Source organism: Phocoena phocoena, chromosome 5 (assembly GCF_963924675.1).
Source record: "Phocoena phocoena chromosome 5, mPhoPho1.1, whole genome shotgun sequence".
Taxonomy (NCBI): domain Eukaryota; kingdom Metazoa; phylum Chordata; class Mammalia; order Artiodactyla; family Phocoenidae; genus Phocoena; species Phocoena phocoena.
In genome coordinates, this window is record NC_089223.1 from 103,705,414 (window position 1) to 103,719,209 (window position 13,796).

Below are 13,796 nucleotides of genomic sequence, written 5' to 3' on the forward strand. Positions count from 1 at the left end.
AAAATCCAGTATGCTTTCTAAAACAATTTAGGAGGTAAACAGTAGTCTTTGTAATCCAGTTAGCTACCTCCCTTAAGTTTTCTCCCACTGTTCCTTTACTCCCAATTTACCTTTTTCTGTAATTCATCATTTGTTGTTTCTAATTCCTGTTGAATGCTTGATATTTCAGTTTCCCTCTCTGAAAGATCCACTCTCAATTTACCAATAGTTTCCTCCTGTTCTCTTAGGTGACAATGAGCAACTTCAAGTTCCTCTTTGGTTTCTAGGTGCTTCATTATTAAAGGAAATTGCAAGAAATTTATGAAAACGTTATAACCATTACACTGTAACTAATTCCTTTCCCCAAAGGTTTAGTTTTTACCAAGATATTTGCTTACAGAATACTAAGCACACACACACGAAAAAGGATGAAACCTACTTTAGCTGCCATTTCTCTTATGTTTTCTTGGAGTTGGTTCCTTTCAGATTGAAGAACTTCTTGTAGCCTCTGTAGGTCATCTCTCTCCTTAGCTATAGATTTCACTTCATCATGACTTTCTTGAAGTCTCTCAGACCACTCAAGCTTTTCCATTTCTAGTCTTAGTAGTGCTGAGTCTTTGACTTTGAATTGCTCCTTCAATTGCTCCATCTCACTCATTATTTTCTTAGTCTCATTGTCTTTTTCTTTCATATGGAAGGACTGTTCCTCTTGAGATGCTTGAATCTTAAGAGGATCATAAAACAATACATTTGGTGCCCAGAGATACTTTATTTTATTTTAGGGGAAAAGAAACAAGGATACTTTCTAAAACAATTAAGTCAGGGATTCAACAGCTCATTTACAGAACAATATTTCCACTCACCCACTCTTCCATTGTTCAGATATTTAACACATTTATTGAGTACTCATTGTGTTGTCAGTATCCTATTAGAGATTGGAGATGAAATGGGAAATGACACTTTACACGATCTGCCTTTTTGAGACTTACGCACTTTAGAAGGAAAGATACATATTATACCAGATCTTACCAAACAGAGGTGCTGGGTTCTTTCAGGCTACCAGTGGCAAACCTAACCTATTGTGAGTGCTTAGGAAGGGCTTCCTAGGGGATGGAAAGCTTCAGTGGAGATCTAAAAGATGAGAGCACTTGTTAGGCAAAGAGGACTATGGAAATACTACAGGAAGGGAGACCAGAACATCTGAAAGCCATGAGATGCAGAAGAGCAACAGACTAGAGTTGCTGGAGCACAATAAGCAGGAGGAAGAGTGAGATGAAACAGGGCTAGAAACCCGCAAGGTCTGGGATCTAGGGTCTCAAAGGTCACGTGAAGAAGCACGCTGGTGTGTATTTCAAGAGCAATGAGAAGTTATTAAAAGGTTTTAAGAAGAAAAGATCACTTGGGCCAGAAAGGGGAATGAATTAGAGAAGTATGATATGAATGGGGAGACCAGGTAGGACGCTATTGCACAAAGCCAGAGAGAGGTAATTGTGACTTGGATTAGGGTATCAGCAATATGGAGAAAAGAGTGGGAGGATTTCACACACAGGTACACACCTTAAAATCAACAAGGTTTTGTTCTTGTATTACAGTGAGTGGGGAGGGAGGGATAGTAGTAGGAATGATTCCCAGATTTCTGACTGGATCAGTGAGGAAGATGGTAATGCGTTATGGGATGCTGGGGAAATAGGTTTAAACAAGGGAAGAAAACAGTGTTTTTGACTTTTTCCTTTCCTGTAATTTAACACTGCTTTTTCTAAATCATTTTGAATATTTAAGAAAACAACTCATTTCCCATAGTTTCTTAGTATTTATGAGCAATTTTTAGTTGTTCTGTTTCCAATCACTTCATAATTAAGTGACATTTAAAGAAAGTTGGTAGGAACATTACAAATGTCATTTTTCCCAAAGAGTTATTTATTAAACACTTATTAAAATGGGAGGAAAGGATGAAACTTACTTTAGTCAAAGTTTCTCTAATTTCTTCTTTCAGTTGGTCACATTCAACCTGAAGTGCTTCTTTTGTCATTTTAAGATCGTCTCTTTCCTTAGTGAGAGATTTTATTTCTTCGTGACTTTCTTGAAGTTTTTCAGTCAACCTGAGACTTTCCATTTCTACACTTGCCAGTGTTTTTGAATCCTTGGTTTTGGATTGTTCTTTCAATAGCTCTGGTTCATCCATTGTTTCCTGAATATCACTGACTTCTTTCACATTAGCAAGTAGCTCCTGTTCCTCATGAAGCACTGGGACCTTATGATATTCATAAAATACCAAGGTTACTATCTAGAGAGTGTTATCATAATTTTTTAAAGGGAAAAGATGAGGCTACTTTCTGTAGCAATGAAAGTGATTTTGAACCTTCATGGCCTACCATGGACCACAAACTCCTATTTGTTCATTTTCTCTTGATTCCTACTCAAGCTATTATTCATGACTTTTCTGCTAGTAATAGTCTGTCATAATTGTTTTTTATCTCCAGCTTACATCCACAGTACACTTTACCAACAAATTATCAATCTGGTCAGTTGCATGCTTCATTTCTATACCAGTTCCCAAATGCAACAGGAGAAAAATCAGAATTGAGCAGATTCGATCTCAATAAATGAATGGCCCTCATTCTCAGATGAATTCTAATGCTACTTCACAAATTTGTTATGTGTACAGATTGATTCCCCCTTTCCATGATCACTAGTGGTACCACGTAGCTTTGCATAGCATATTTCTGCATTTATCATACTGGAATTGAGAGATTTTTTTATATGCCTATATTGGGGAAAAAGAACCATGTCTTATTCATATCCACAGTCTCAATGCTTGGCACATAGTAGGCTTTTAACATAGGTTGGTCCAGTTACCCCAATGTTTCATTTTCTTCATAGCATTTGCTATTATCTAAAATTATCCTGTTCATTTGATTGCTTATTTATTGAGAACTCTTTCCACTACAAAGTAAGTTCTATGATCACAGAGATTTTTGTCCACCTTGTTCCCATTTTATTTCTATAATCCAGGACTGTACCTGCTACATTAGACACTCAACAACTACTACCCAATAAATGAATGAACCATAACTCAGTCACTACCTACTGCTTATTTTTCTTTCAGAGAAAGAAAGGAAGAGGGGACAAGGAGCAAAGGAAGAAAAGACAAACCTTTTCTTGCAATTCAGTATTGGATTTTTCTAAGTTCTTCTGAATATTTATTATTTGAGCTGTCTTCTCACAAATGTTCCTTCTTAGTTCTTCAACAGTTTCTTGGTGCTCTTTTAGAAGCATGTGGGCCACTTTTAGTTCTTCTTTTGTTTCTAGACGCTTTATTAGCAAGTTAAATTTAAAGAATAATTGTAATAACATCATCCCAACATTGCCTCCCCCTTTCCAACTGACTCAGTTTTTAAAGAAACATTTAATAGATGAAAGAAAAGGGTATGACTTACTGTAGCTTCAATTTCTCTTATGTGTCCTTTAAGCTTATTTCTTTCTATTTCAAATGACTCCTGTAATTCCTTTAGATCATTTCTTTCTTTGGTTATGAATTTCATTTCCTCAGAATTTTCATGAAGTTTCTGAACCAACTCTAGCCTCTCAATTTTTATATGTTCCAATGTTAATTCTTGGTTCTTTAGTTCATTCTTTAAATTTTCCATCTCATTCATCTTTTTCTGAATCTCGGTCATCTCTTCTTGTACACTAAGAAGTTGTTGCTGTTTTTCTTGGAGTTGTTGGCTCTTAAGAAATATAGTTTTTATAATTACCATTTTGTCTATATCCTCCTAAAATTCTTATGTAAAATGTACTTTGCCAAACTGAAATAATCATTATCATAGCCCTGCCTACTACTCCAGTATAAACAGACAAGTAACACTAAAAGTAAAGTAACCTTTTAGATAGTGCTTACAGTGGGTCAAATAGGGTCCCACCCCAAATTCAAGTCTGTCCATACTCTGAGAATGTGATCTTCTTTGAAAATAGGGTTTTTGCAGATGTAATTACTTAAGGACTGAGAAGAAATATTCCTGGGTTAAGGTGGGCCCTAAATCCAATGAGAGGGTCCTTATAAGAGACAGAAAATGATACACAGAGACACAGAGAAGGTCATAGGTAGATGGAGTCAGAGATTGGAGAGATGCAGCTACAAGCCAAGGGTACCACGGACAGCTGGGAGTCAAGGACAGGAAGAGGCAAGAAAGGATTCTTCCTTAGAGCCTTCAGAGGGAGCTTGGTCACCAGCATCTTGATTTTGAACTTCTAAGAGCCAGAATTGTGAAAAAATAAATTTCTGTTGTTTAAAGCCATCAAGTTTATGGTAATTTGATACAGAAGCCCTAGGAAACTAACAGAGTGTCACTAGGTTAATCAAAGAAGTAAAGTGAAAATGAGAAAAATTTAAAAAGAGACTAAATATGCAGATATAACTGCCAAGTAACGATAATTCCACTTCTCCTAAAAACTTGAATAATTTACTTTCATTCCCAATAAGGTCCATATGGGGTGGCCCAAACAAACAATGAGGCATTAACTTTTACATAAATTTACTGATTTCACTTATTTAGGAGGAATATGAAATAGATGTAAGGTTTTAATATATTCAGTTAAGTTATAGTAAAAAGGATAAGAATTAAGAGAACCCACATTAGGAAAAAAAAATACAGAAGCACAATGGAAATCACAATATATTATCTATAATGCATGTGGCACTACTACTAGAATATACAGAAAGATCTTGGTGGGTGCATTTTAGAATTACTTGGGGAGTACAATTGTTACAAGGGTCTTAGCTCTTCTATAAATTTTACAATAGCACCTTATTGTAAATATCTAAGAGATGGTAATACAGTCATCCCCTGGTATCCATGAATCCCTGTGGATACCAGAATTGGTGGATGTTCAAGTCCCTTATATAAAATGACATAGTATCTGCATATAACCTAAGCACACCCTCCAGTATACTTTAACTCATCTCTAGATTACTTATAATACTGAATACAATATAAATGCTACGTAAGTAGTTGTAAATACTATGTAAATAGTTGCCTGTGTGTGGCAAAATTCACGTTATACATTTTGGAATTTTCTGGAATTTTTTCCCCCTGAATATTTTTGATCAGTGGTTGGTTGAATCCATGGATGCAGAATGTGCAGATATGGAGGGCCAACTGTAGAGATAAATTTTACATTTTAGAGAATAACTAATATATCTCTATAAGGGCATAATCTTTGTTTTGTTGACTAATGTATCTCAAGAGCCCAGAACAGTGCCTGGCCCATGGTGGTACTGTATGAATGTATAGTACTTGATGAATGAATATATCAAATGATTCGTTTAGATGAATGAAGGCCCCCTCTCTCATTTAAAGACTAAAAAAATATAATCCTCACAAAGGATGTTAGTTAACATCTCAGTAGGAGTTGAAATTGTCCAAAATATTAGCACTAAGATCTGTTCATTGGCAAGGTATGTATTATTTCTGGAATTTAGGTCTGCTGGAACCAAATTTATTACAAAAAAAAAAAAAAAAAGTTTAGTCAGAAAAAATGACCAGGAATATAACTTAAAAAATCACCTTTTCCTTCAGCTTTTCTTCAACTTCTGCCAGTTTTTCACAGGTCCTAGAAAGCTCTTCTTCTTTCTTTATGCTATGGCTCTTTTCTTGTGCAACTATCTCTTGTTGCTTTTTAAGTTCATTTCCAAGAATTCTTAATTCTTCCTGGTTTTCAATGGTCTAGAATTTAAAAAAAAGCTGAGATTAAAATACTAGCTTACATTTATGAAATCAGGTAAAAATCAGCATTTGCCTTAGCCTGAAAATGAAGAAGAAATCATGGCAAACTACGTTGGAAAAGACTAATTAAAAAAAGAGTCTTAACTTAATCATATAAAGGTCAAGAATCTGCTTTTTTAATACTGTTTCTTTATTGCTCATCTTACATTCTTATCATGAGAATTAGAACTGGATTTTGTATTCTGTCATGAGAGGTTTGCTCATTTTCTACCCCTAAGCCAAAAGAGACTTTCTAAGCTTTTGTTGACAACAGATGATATATGAGACATATATATATATATGTGTGTATATATGGTTATGGGCTTTTCATATGCTGGAATGACTTTGTTTTTTTTTTTTTTTGCGGTACGCGGGCCTCTCACTGTTGTGGAGCATAGGCTCCAGAGGCGCAGGCTCAGCGGCCATGGCTCACGGGCCCAGCCGCTCCGCGGCATGTGGGATCTTCCCAGACCGGGGCATGAACCCGTGTCCCCTGCATCGGCAGGAGGACTCTCAACCACTGCACCACTAGGGAAGCCCATGACTTTGGTTTTATACATTGCTTAATAGCAAGCTCAAAATGGCAGCATCCTTTGCTAGCATAAAGTGGGTTAATCCTAGTTATTAAGCTTAAACAGTGACTTTCTCAAGTATCAATATCACAAAAACATCACAAGCCAGAGACTGAGAAACAAATATGACTTTTGTCTGTATTCTTATTTACATTCAGCAATTTTAACCAAACAGACAATCCCAAGGAACATGGAAAACTGCACAAAAGGTCAGGTTCTACTGTGATCCATAGCAAACTTCTCAAAATATTAATTTCAATCTAGACACATTATATTGTCCCTAAATTTAGAAACAAAAAATAAAGTAGGTTTGAAAATATTGGCAAACATTAACAACAAATAACTAAAAGTGAAATAAAAAAATTACAACAGCGTAAATAGAAGAGAAACATTTAGGAACAACTTTAACAAAATATGGAAAAGACCTGTGCACTGAAATCTATAACACATCACTGAGACAACAGATAATTTATAGAAAGATACACAATGGCCAATAAGCCATTTCATGCTAATAAGCATGAACAGATGCTCAATATCTTTAGTCATTAGGGAAAGGCAAGTGAAAACAATAAGGTACACACCCAATAGAATGGCCAAAATTAAAAACACTGATACTATGAAGTGTTGGTGAGGATGTGGAGCCCTCAGTATTCTCTTAATTTGCTGATGGGAATGTAAAATGGTACAAACTACTTTGGAAATCAGTCTAGGAAATTTTCATCAAGTTAAATATACATCTACCTATGAGCCAGCTATTCCATTTAGATAGTTACCCTAGAGAAATAAAAAAAAAAAAAAATGTTCACAGAAAGATCTGTATATGAATGTTTATAGCATCTTTATTCAAAATAGCCAAATAGTGGAGATAACTTAAATTTCTACCAATAGGATAAAGTCTAAACAAATTGTGGCCTGTTCATATGATGGAACACTACCCAGCGATAAGCAGGAGAGAAGAAAGAAGACACAAAAGAGTCTATGCTGTGTGATTCTATTTGTATGACATTCTAGAAGGGAAAGGCAAGTGAAAACAATGTGATTAAGTGATTAAGGTAAAAAAAAAAAAGGACAGTGACTATATGGGGCAGAGAGTAAGATTAGGATCAAATAGATCAGAACTCAAGGGAACTTTTTGGGGTGATGGAAATATTCCATATCTTGACTGAGGTGGAAGGTACACAAGTAGAGACATTTGTCAAAAGTCATCAGACTGTGCTCTTGCATCAGATACATTTATTGCATGTAAATTATACCTCAATAAAGTTGGAAAAATCTAAAATGTACAAAGACAAAACTGTATTGCTAAGTATACAGTGCTAAATCCTACCATTTCAATGCTTTCCCTTAGGTCAGTCTTCAGTTGTTCCTTTTCTGCTGTAATACTCTCTAACATTTGTTGCAGTTCATTTTTCTCCTGTATTAAAGAAGATATCTTTCTCTGTTGCTCAATTAGCTCATTATCCTCAACATCTGCAATCAGTGCTTGGGTTTTTCTGGCTTCCAAATTTTGTTTTTTATCTATGCCAACCATCTAAAATATAAATACATTAAAGAATTTCTTAGTTAATAATAATTTTAATAATAATAAAAATAGCCAACATATATTACTTATTATGTACTAGGCACTCTTTTGATATATTGACACGTTTAATCATCACTATAACCATATGAGGTAGGTACTAGTATTATCTCCATTTGACGGATGAGGAAACAATACCAGGGAGGATAGGTCACTTGCCCCAGGTCACCCAGGGAAGAATAACCAGATTTTGAATCCAATAGTCTGGCTCCAGAGTGTGTGCTCTTGTGCCTGTTCACTGATAAGAACCACCTGGACAGCTATAGATAATTAACAATTATCTTCACGTATGATGGGTTAACCTGACTTTATGAAAAAGTAAGCCGCCTTGAACTCTATCACTTTATTTTTTTCCTTAAAAGCTGGAAATCATTCCCTAGCCCCTATTCCCAATTAATCTTTATTTTCAGAGGTAGTCATACTCACCAAAGCTGGAGCTTTATTACATGTAGAGGGCAAAATAATTTTGGTAGAAATATATCTCACATTATAATAGAATAATTCATCTTTTCTTAATATACAATTTTAATTTACTGCTTAAGAAAAGCATGTTATATAAATTCATTTATCCATAAATAAGTCTTAACCAAAGGTAACTTAAAATGTGAACTCCTTGGTAAAAGGAGATAAAGACTGACATTACAATTGTTGGCATGAAATTAGAGTGTCACTATATAACCTTATAGCAGCCCAATAAATACATTCAGTTCCATACTGGCCACATATGTTTTAAAAAGTTTTTATAGTAATCTATAAGTAACATTAGAAAAAAATTTGAAAAATAAAGAGAAAAAAATGTCATCCAGTGTCACCAACACAACCACTATTAGAGTTCTAAAATATTTCATTCCAGTTTTTTCCATTAACTTTTTTTAAAACATAGCCATCATAATTAATTTACATATATAGGATTCAATTTAGCTTATCTTTTTTTTTTTTTAACATCTTTATCTTTTTCACTTAGATCATATGCAGTTTCCCATACTGCTATGTAATCTTCAAATTAGTATTTTTAGTAGTTGCTCTATTCTCTAAAGTGGATATGGACAAACCATATTTTGTTTAGTTAACCTCTTAGTGTTGGCAATATTCATGAGCTTCTGACAATGGTGCACACAGAGCTAACTACTGGGTTGGCCAAAAAGTTCGTTTGGTCAATGAATACATTGTTCAATACATTTCTTGGTGAAAATGAAAAATGTGTCTTTTATTTTTACTTAAAATCAAATGAACTTTTTGGCCAACCCAATACACGAGGTGGGGAACATATAGGCTTTGGGAGCAGTTTGTCAGATATTATAATTCAGAAGCCTGCATCTTTACTCCTAAACAAAGGAATATACACAAAGACAAAGCAGATGGAGAGGAAGTATTCTATAATGATGCCCAAGGTACATTTCAAAACTGAACTCAGCCTAGGAAGTATTTCAGCTACCATGGTTATGAGTAAAATCTAATTTCTGTTGAGACACACTAGAGAAATTGCATTTCCAAAGAGACACATCAAGCAGGACTGAAAACGGGTACTCCAAGGGATTCCTGATAGACCTACTTAATGGAGTTCTGTGGTACCCAGATGAACAGAGGGCCCCAGGAAATTCCCAGACCCACTCTTTTATCTACATGGGTGATTCCAGCATGAGCAAGGTTATCACAAGAACAAGGTGATCTCAGACTTCCAGCCCAGGTTTCAAGATCTCTAATGAACAGAATGGCCCCAGAGAATCCCATCAGACTCTTTTATCACCATGGACACTTCTAGCATGAACATAATACTACAGGAGCCAGTTGGTCCCAGTGAGTATAACTCTTCCTTTCCCTCACTTCTCCTCTACTGCTTCCTTCTCATGGGGCCCTATGATTGCATTTTTCATTTGTTTAAAAGCAACTATACATTGTTGTATCTTATTCTAAAAAAAAAATGTTCAAAAAACCTTCCCCCTGTGAAAGTAGAAGTTATAAATTTCAAATCAAGGTCAAGAACCTTTGGCCCATGGTTGATCCAAATTATAGATAAGCTGAGAACACAAGATAATAGTGGAAGTGAAAATGCTTTTCTAGGAGAGAAGGACTCAATAATAGGGAGAGAGAAGAGAAAGCTCATTTTCCAAGGCAGGAATATTGTGTGCCTGGGTAAAGGGGGAAAAAAGAAGCTAATTAGACTATATCAAAATTTAAAGCTTCTGTGCAAAAAAGGACAAAATCAGCAGAATGAAAAGGCAACCTATGAAATGGGAGGAAATACTGGCAAATCGTGTAACTGATAAAGGGTTAACAACCAGAAAAATACAAAGAACTCTTACAACTCAACAACAACAATAAACCAATTTAAAAATGGGAAAAACTTGAACAGACATTTCTGCAAAGAAGATAAACATATAGCTTACAAGCAGTCTGTGATATTTTGTTATGGCAGCCTTAGCAGACTAATATACCTCCCTTTAAAAAGTCACCATTAGCATCCTAGTTTTTCTTATATATAATTGAATAACTAGTTAAGTAGTTTTTCTCCTAAGGTCTCAGGACAAAATGAACCATTTTACCTAGAATGAATTATTAAGGCAAGATTTAAGCACCTAATAGTAAAATTATGGTCCAAACCCTAAAAATAGACACAAATACGATACATACATTGATTCTATAGCAAACTCTAAACAAATATAGTATACAAAATCCAACATAAAACAAATATTTTAGCCATAATTAATAATAAGCACTGAATCTTTCTTACATTCTTAGGATTCAGAGGGGCTTTTAAAGATGTGTAAATTACAATAGGCCTTAGAAAAGTATCAGCTCAAAGTCCAAACTAGTATTTTTTTGTTTTTTCCTTTTCAAATTGATTGTAAGCAGTTATATTTGAAGTTATTTCAAAGACATGAGACTTACGCGTGTAAATTATTCTGAGCTATTACCACTGTGAATAATAAGTAAGATTGAGATTACTGTTCTGCACTTAAGTGTTTGAGGTTAAGGAGAAAGCTCATATACAAGCATATAAAAACTTTGAACAGAAACACCCCTTACCTTCTCCTGAAATTCATCCTCAGTTTCTCCTAAGTTGTCCTCTATATGCAAATTCTTGGAAGTTTCCTCAGAAATTTTCATTTTTAGTGTGTTAATCGTTTCTTGGTGTTGTCTCAAAGACTCAAGAGCATTTCGTAGTTGTTCCTGGGTGTCTATATTCTTTGTCAGAGAAATGGAAAATAATTTCCATTAGAATGTGAAACAATGAAAATAATTTTATAGCTATTGCTTGATCATAAATAATAAATGATGGCTCCTGTAATGTTTTTAAAGAGGCTCTGAGATTTCAAAGTTTAATCAGTCAAAACCTTACCATGTTTATAGTATCCTGAATGTCAGTTTTGAGTTGGTCCCTCTCAATTTGCAGGCTCTCTTGGAGTTGTTTTTGACCATCCTTTTCTTGGGTTAAGGTTTTTACTTCTACTAAGGTTTGTTGAAGTTTCTCAGTAAGCAGCGTTTTCTCCTTTTCTACAGTATGCAGCCTAGAATCTCTACTTTCTAATTGTTGCTTCAGCTCTTCCACTTCTTTTAACCTTTTTTGATTCTCAGTTGTTTTCTGCTGAAGTTCTTGGGTTTTGTGAGAGAGCTTTAAGATAAGAAAAAGTAAATGTGAAAAGCAGAGCATTCTGCAACATACACATGGAAGCCAAACCCCATTAAGACTAAAGATCATTTCCCTAGAGGGTGTCTTGTACCAACCTCTGTCTTCAAAGCATCCAAATTTAAACCAAGTTCTTGAGCTTCTTTAGAGAGATTTCCTATTTCCTGTTTCAATTTTGCATTCTCTTCAAGGACCATCTTATACTTTTGCTCAAATTCAATATGATGATTTTTAACATCTTGGAATTCTTGATCAGTGCTTTCATAATTCAACTGGGAAGTTGCTAGGTCATTTTTAGTTTTCCCAATTTCTTCAAGTAAATCTTGAATTCTACTTTCCTTATGAGCTACTTCAGAAAACAATTTATCTTTTTCCGATGTTATTATACAGAGCTCTTCAGATTTATCATGTATCTATGGAAAAGAAAGCAAACTTAGCTATGTTAGCAATATATGATCTACTTAAGCAATTTTCAGGAAAAAACTTTCTCTGCCTGACCTCAATTTCAAGACATTGAAATTAAGCAAAGGTTTGACTGAGGAAAGGCAATATTTTTACTGTGACATCTCTTTAACAATATATTATCCTGTTTAACTTTACCTTCCAAGTTTTGATTTCTAATCTCTGGTTCTAGTAAGGATTGCATGGAGAAGGACAGTAGAAACACAATCAGCATGTGCCTTTAATTCCTCACCTATCATTTTAAAGTGTTTTCTAACTTTCTGGTGTAGCAGGCATTTCATGGTTTTTCTTAGAATTTGACTTATATTTCTATTGCTAACAAATTGAGTCAGGCATTTACAGTCTCTTGGCTGGTACTTTAAAATAAAATATGGCAAAATATTTAAGGCACTATTGCAAAGGTTTTTATTTTAAGGTAAGAGTTCTTGGCTTAAAAAAGTGTTTACCTCCTTCCTTAGCATTTCTACTTCTGAAGGTAAAGATTTCAATTCTGAGAGCAAATTAACTTCTTTGTGCAAAGCTTCATTTTCTTCGACTTCCTTATTCAGTGCTTTCTGGAGATGGGTAATTTTCCTTTCCAATTCCATATTAGACAGTAAATCTAGGAAATTTTTAGTAAGTTAAATAAAACAGCTTGCAGTTGGGTAAATCTAAATTACATACATAGTTAGATTATTTAACCAGATTATATAAAATTTATTAAAGAAAGAGCCAGTGTTGGTAAACAACTCATCCAATTGTTAATCACCTTGTCCAAGATTGGGTTCAATTTATTTGAAAAATAACTTTTAAACCCTTATGGTTTGAGGTCCAAGGAAACATTTATAAATACAGATACCAAATGACATTAAAACTTCACATTAAGCTATTAAAAACACCAGAGAATAATGGATTTTTAATTACTGCAATATAGTTGCAAAATCTTTTAGGTACATTTCTGTATAAAGTCAGATTTGCAAAGAGATAAGTCTGAAATGATGAAATACCTTTTGGAACTTTGCCATCTATAAGGGAGGTGAGTTTTGTTATTTCATTAAAAGAAGATTGTAATTCTTTCTCCAGATCAACTTGCATTTTCTTTTTCGCCTCCAACTGGCTTTGATATAACTCAATATCATTTTCCATTTGCTTGCATGTACTTGCAAGTTCTTCCTATTGAGAGAAATGCTGCAGATTCACAGAAATGTACTGATCATTGCAACTGTTTTTACAAATATTACAAAAATAACTTACCATTTTTTCTTTCACCTTTAGATTTTCACTTCTGAGAAAGGCTGATTCTCTCTTGGCATCAAGAGCTACAGTTTCAGCATCAAGCAGAGTCTGTTTCATTTGTTTTAAGTCTTCAGTGTTTTCCTATACACGTGACAAAAAGGATTTTGTGAAATCTAACTTTGTTAGAATTGGAAAAGACTTAACACGTACATGTATGTTATTCCTAACAAATCAAAAATGGTTAAAATATGCGAATTGCCAAATGTATTTTTGGAATAGATTAAAAAATTAACATTTCAAATAGTAAAAATATTTTAGGGAATTCCCTGCATTCTAGTGGTTAGGACTCGGTGCTTTCACCGCTGGGGCCTGCGTTCGATCCCTGGTCAGGGAACTAAGATCCTGCAAGTGGCACAGAGTGACCAAAAAAAAAATATTTAAAAAATTCTGGCTATATTTTTCAAAAGGATAAAAGCATTGTATAGAAGTACTATAACTCTGTTATTGTTTAAAAAGGTTAACACAATTGTTGCTCAGCTAGCCTCTTAAAATTTGATATGTATTTTTATTTTAAGTTACTCTCTGCAAAATATGACAGA

At 34.4% G+C, this 13,796-nt stretch overlaps 1 protein-coding gene across 2 annotated transcripts in view; it reads right to left on the reverse strand.

The window, feature by feature from the left end:
- Positions 1-13,796, reverse strand: part of CENPE (centromere protein E) — a 73,987-nt gene that overhangs the window by 32,168 nt on the left and 28,023 nt on the right. For both annotated transcript variants that reach the window (XM_065877402.1, XM_065877401.1), the window contains 13 exons: positions 13,216-13,338; positions 12,969-13,134; positions 12,429-12,583; positions 11,619-11,933; positions 11,233-11,505; positions 10,920-11,078; positions 7,641-7,844; positions 5,544-5,702; positions 3,417-3,707; positions 3,133-3,291; positions 1,940-2,230; positions 419-703; positions 111-269 (listed from right to left, as the gene is read on the reverse strand). In XM_065877402.1, coding sequence (XP_065733474.1) covers positions 111-269; positions 419-703; positions 1,940-2,230; positions 3,133-3,291; positions 3,417-3,707; positions 5,544-5,702; positions 7,641-7,844; positions 10,920-11,078; positions 11,233-11,505; positions 11,619-11,933; positions 12,429-12,583; positions 12,969-13,134; positions 13,216-13,338 — 2,739 coding nt within the window. The remainder of the gene's footprint in view (positions 1-110; positions 270-418; positions 704-1,939; positions 2,231-3,132; positions 3,292-3,416; positions 3,708-5,543; positions 5,703-7,640; positions 7,845-10,919; positions 11,079-11,232; positions 11,506-11,618; positions 11,934-12,428; positions 12,584-12,968; positions 13,135-13,215; positions 13,339-13,796) is intronic.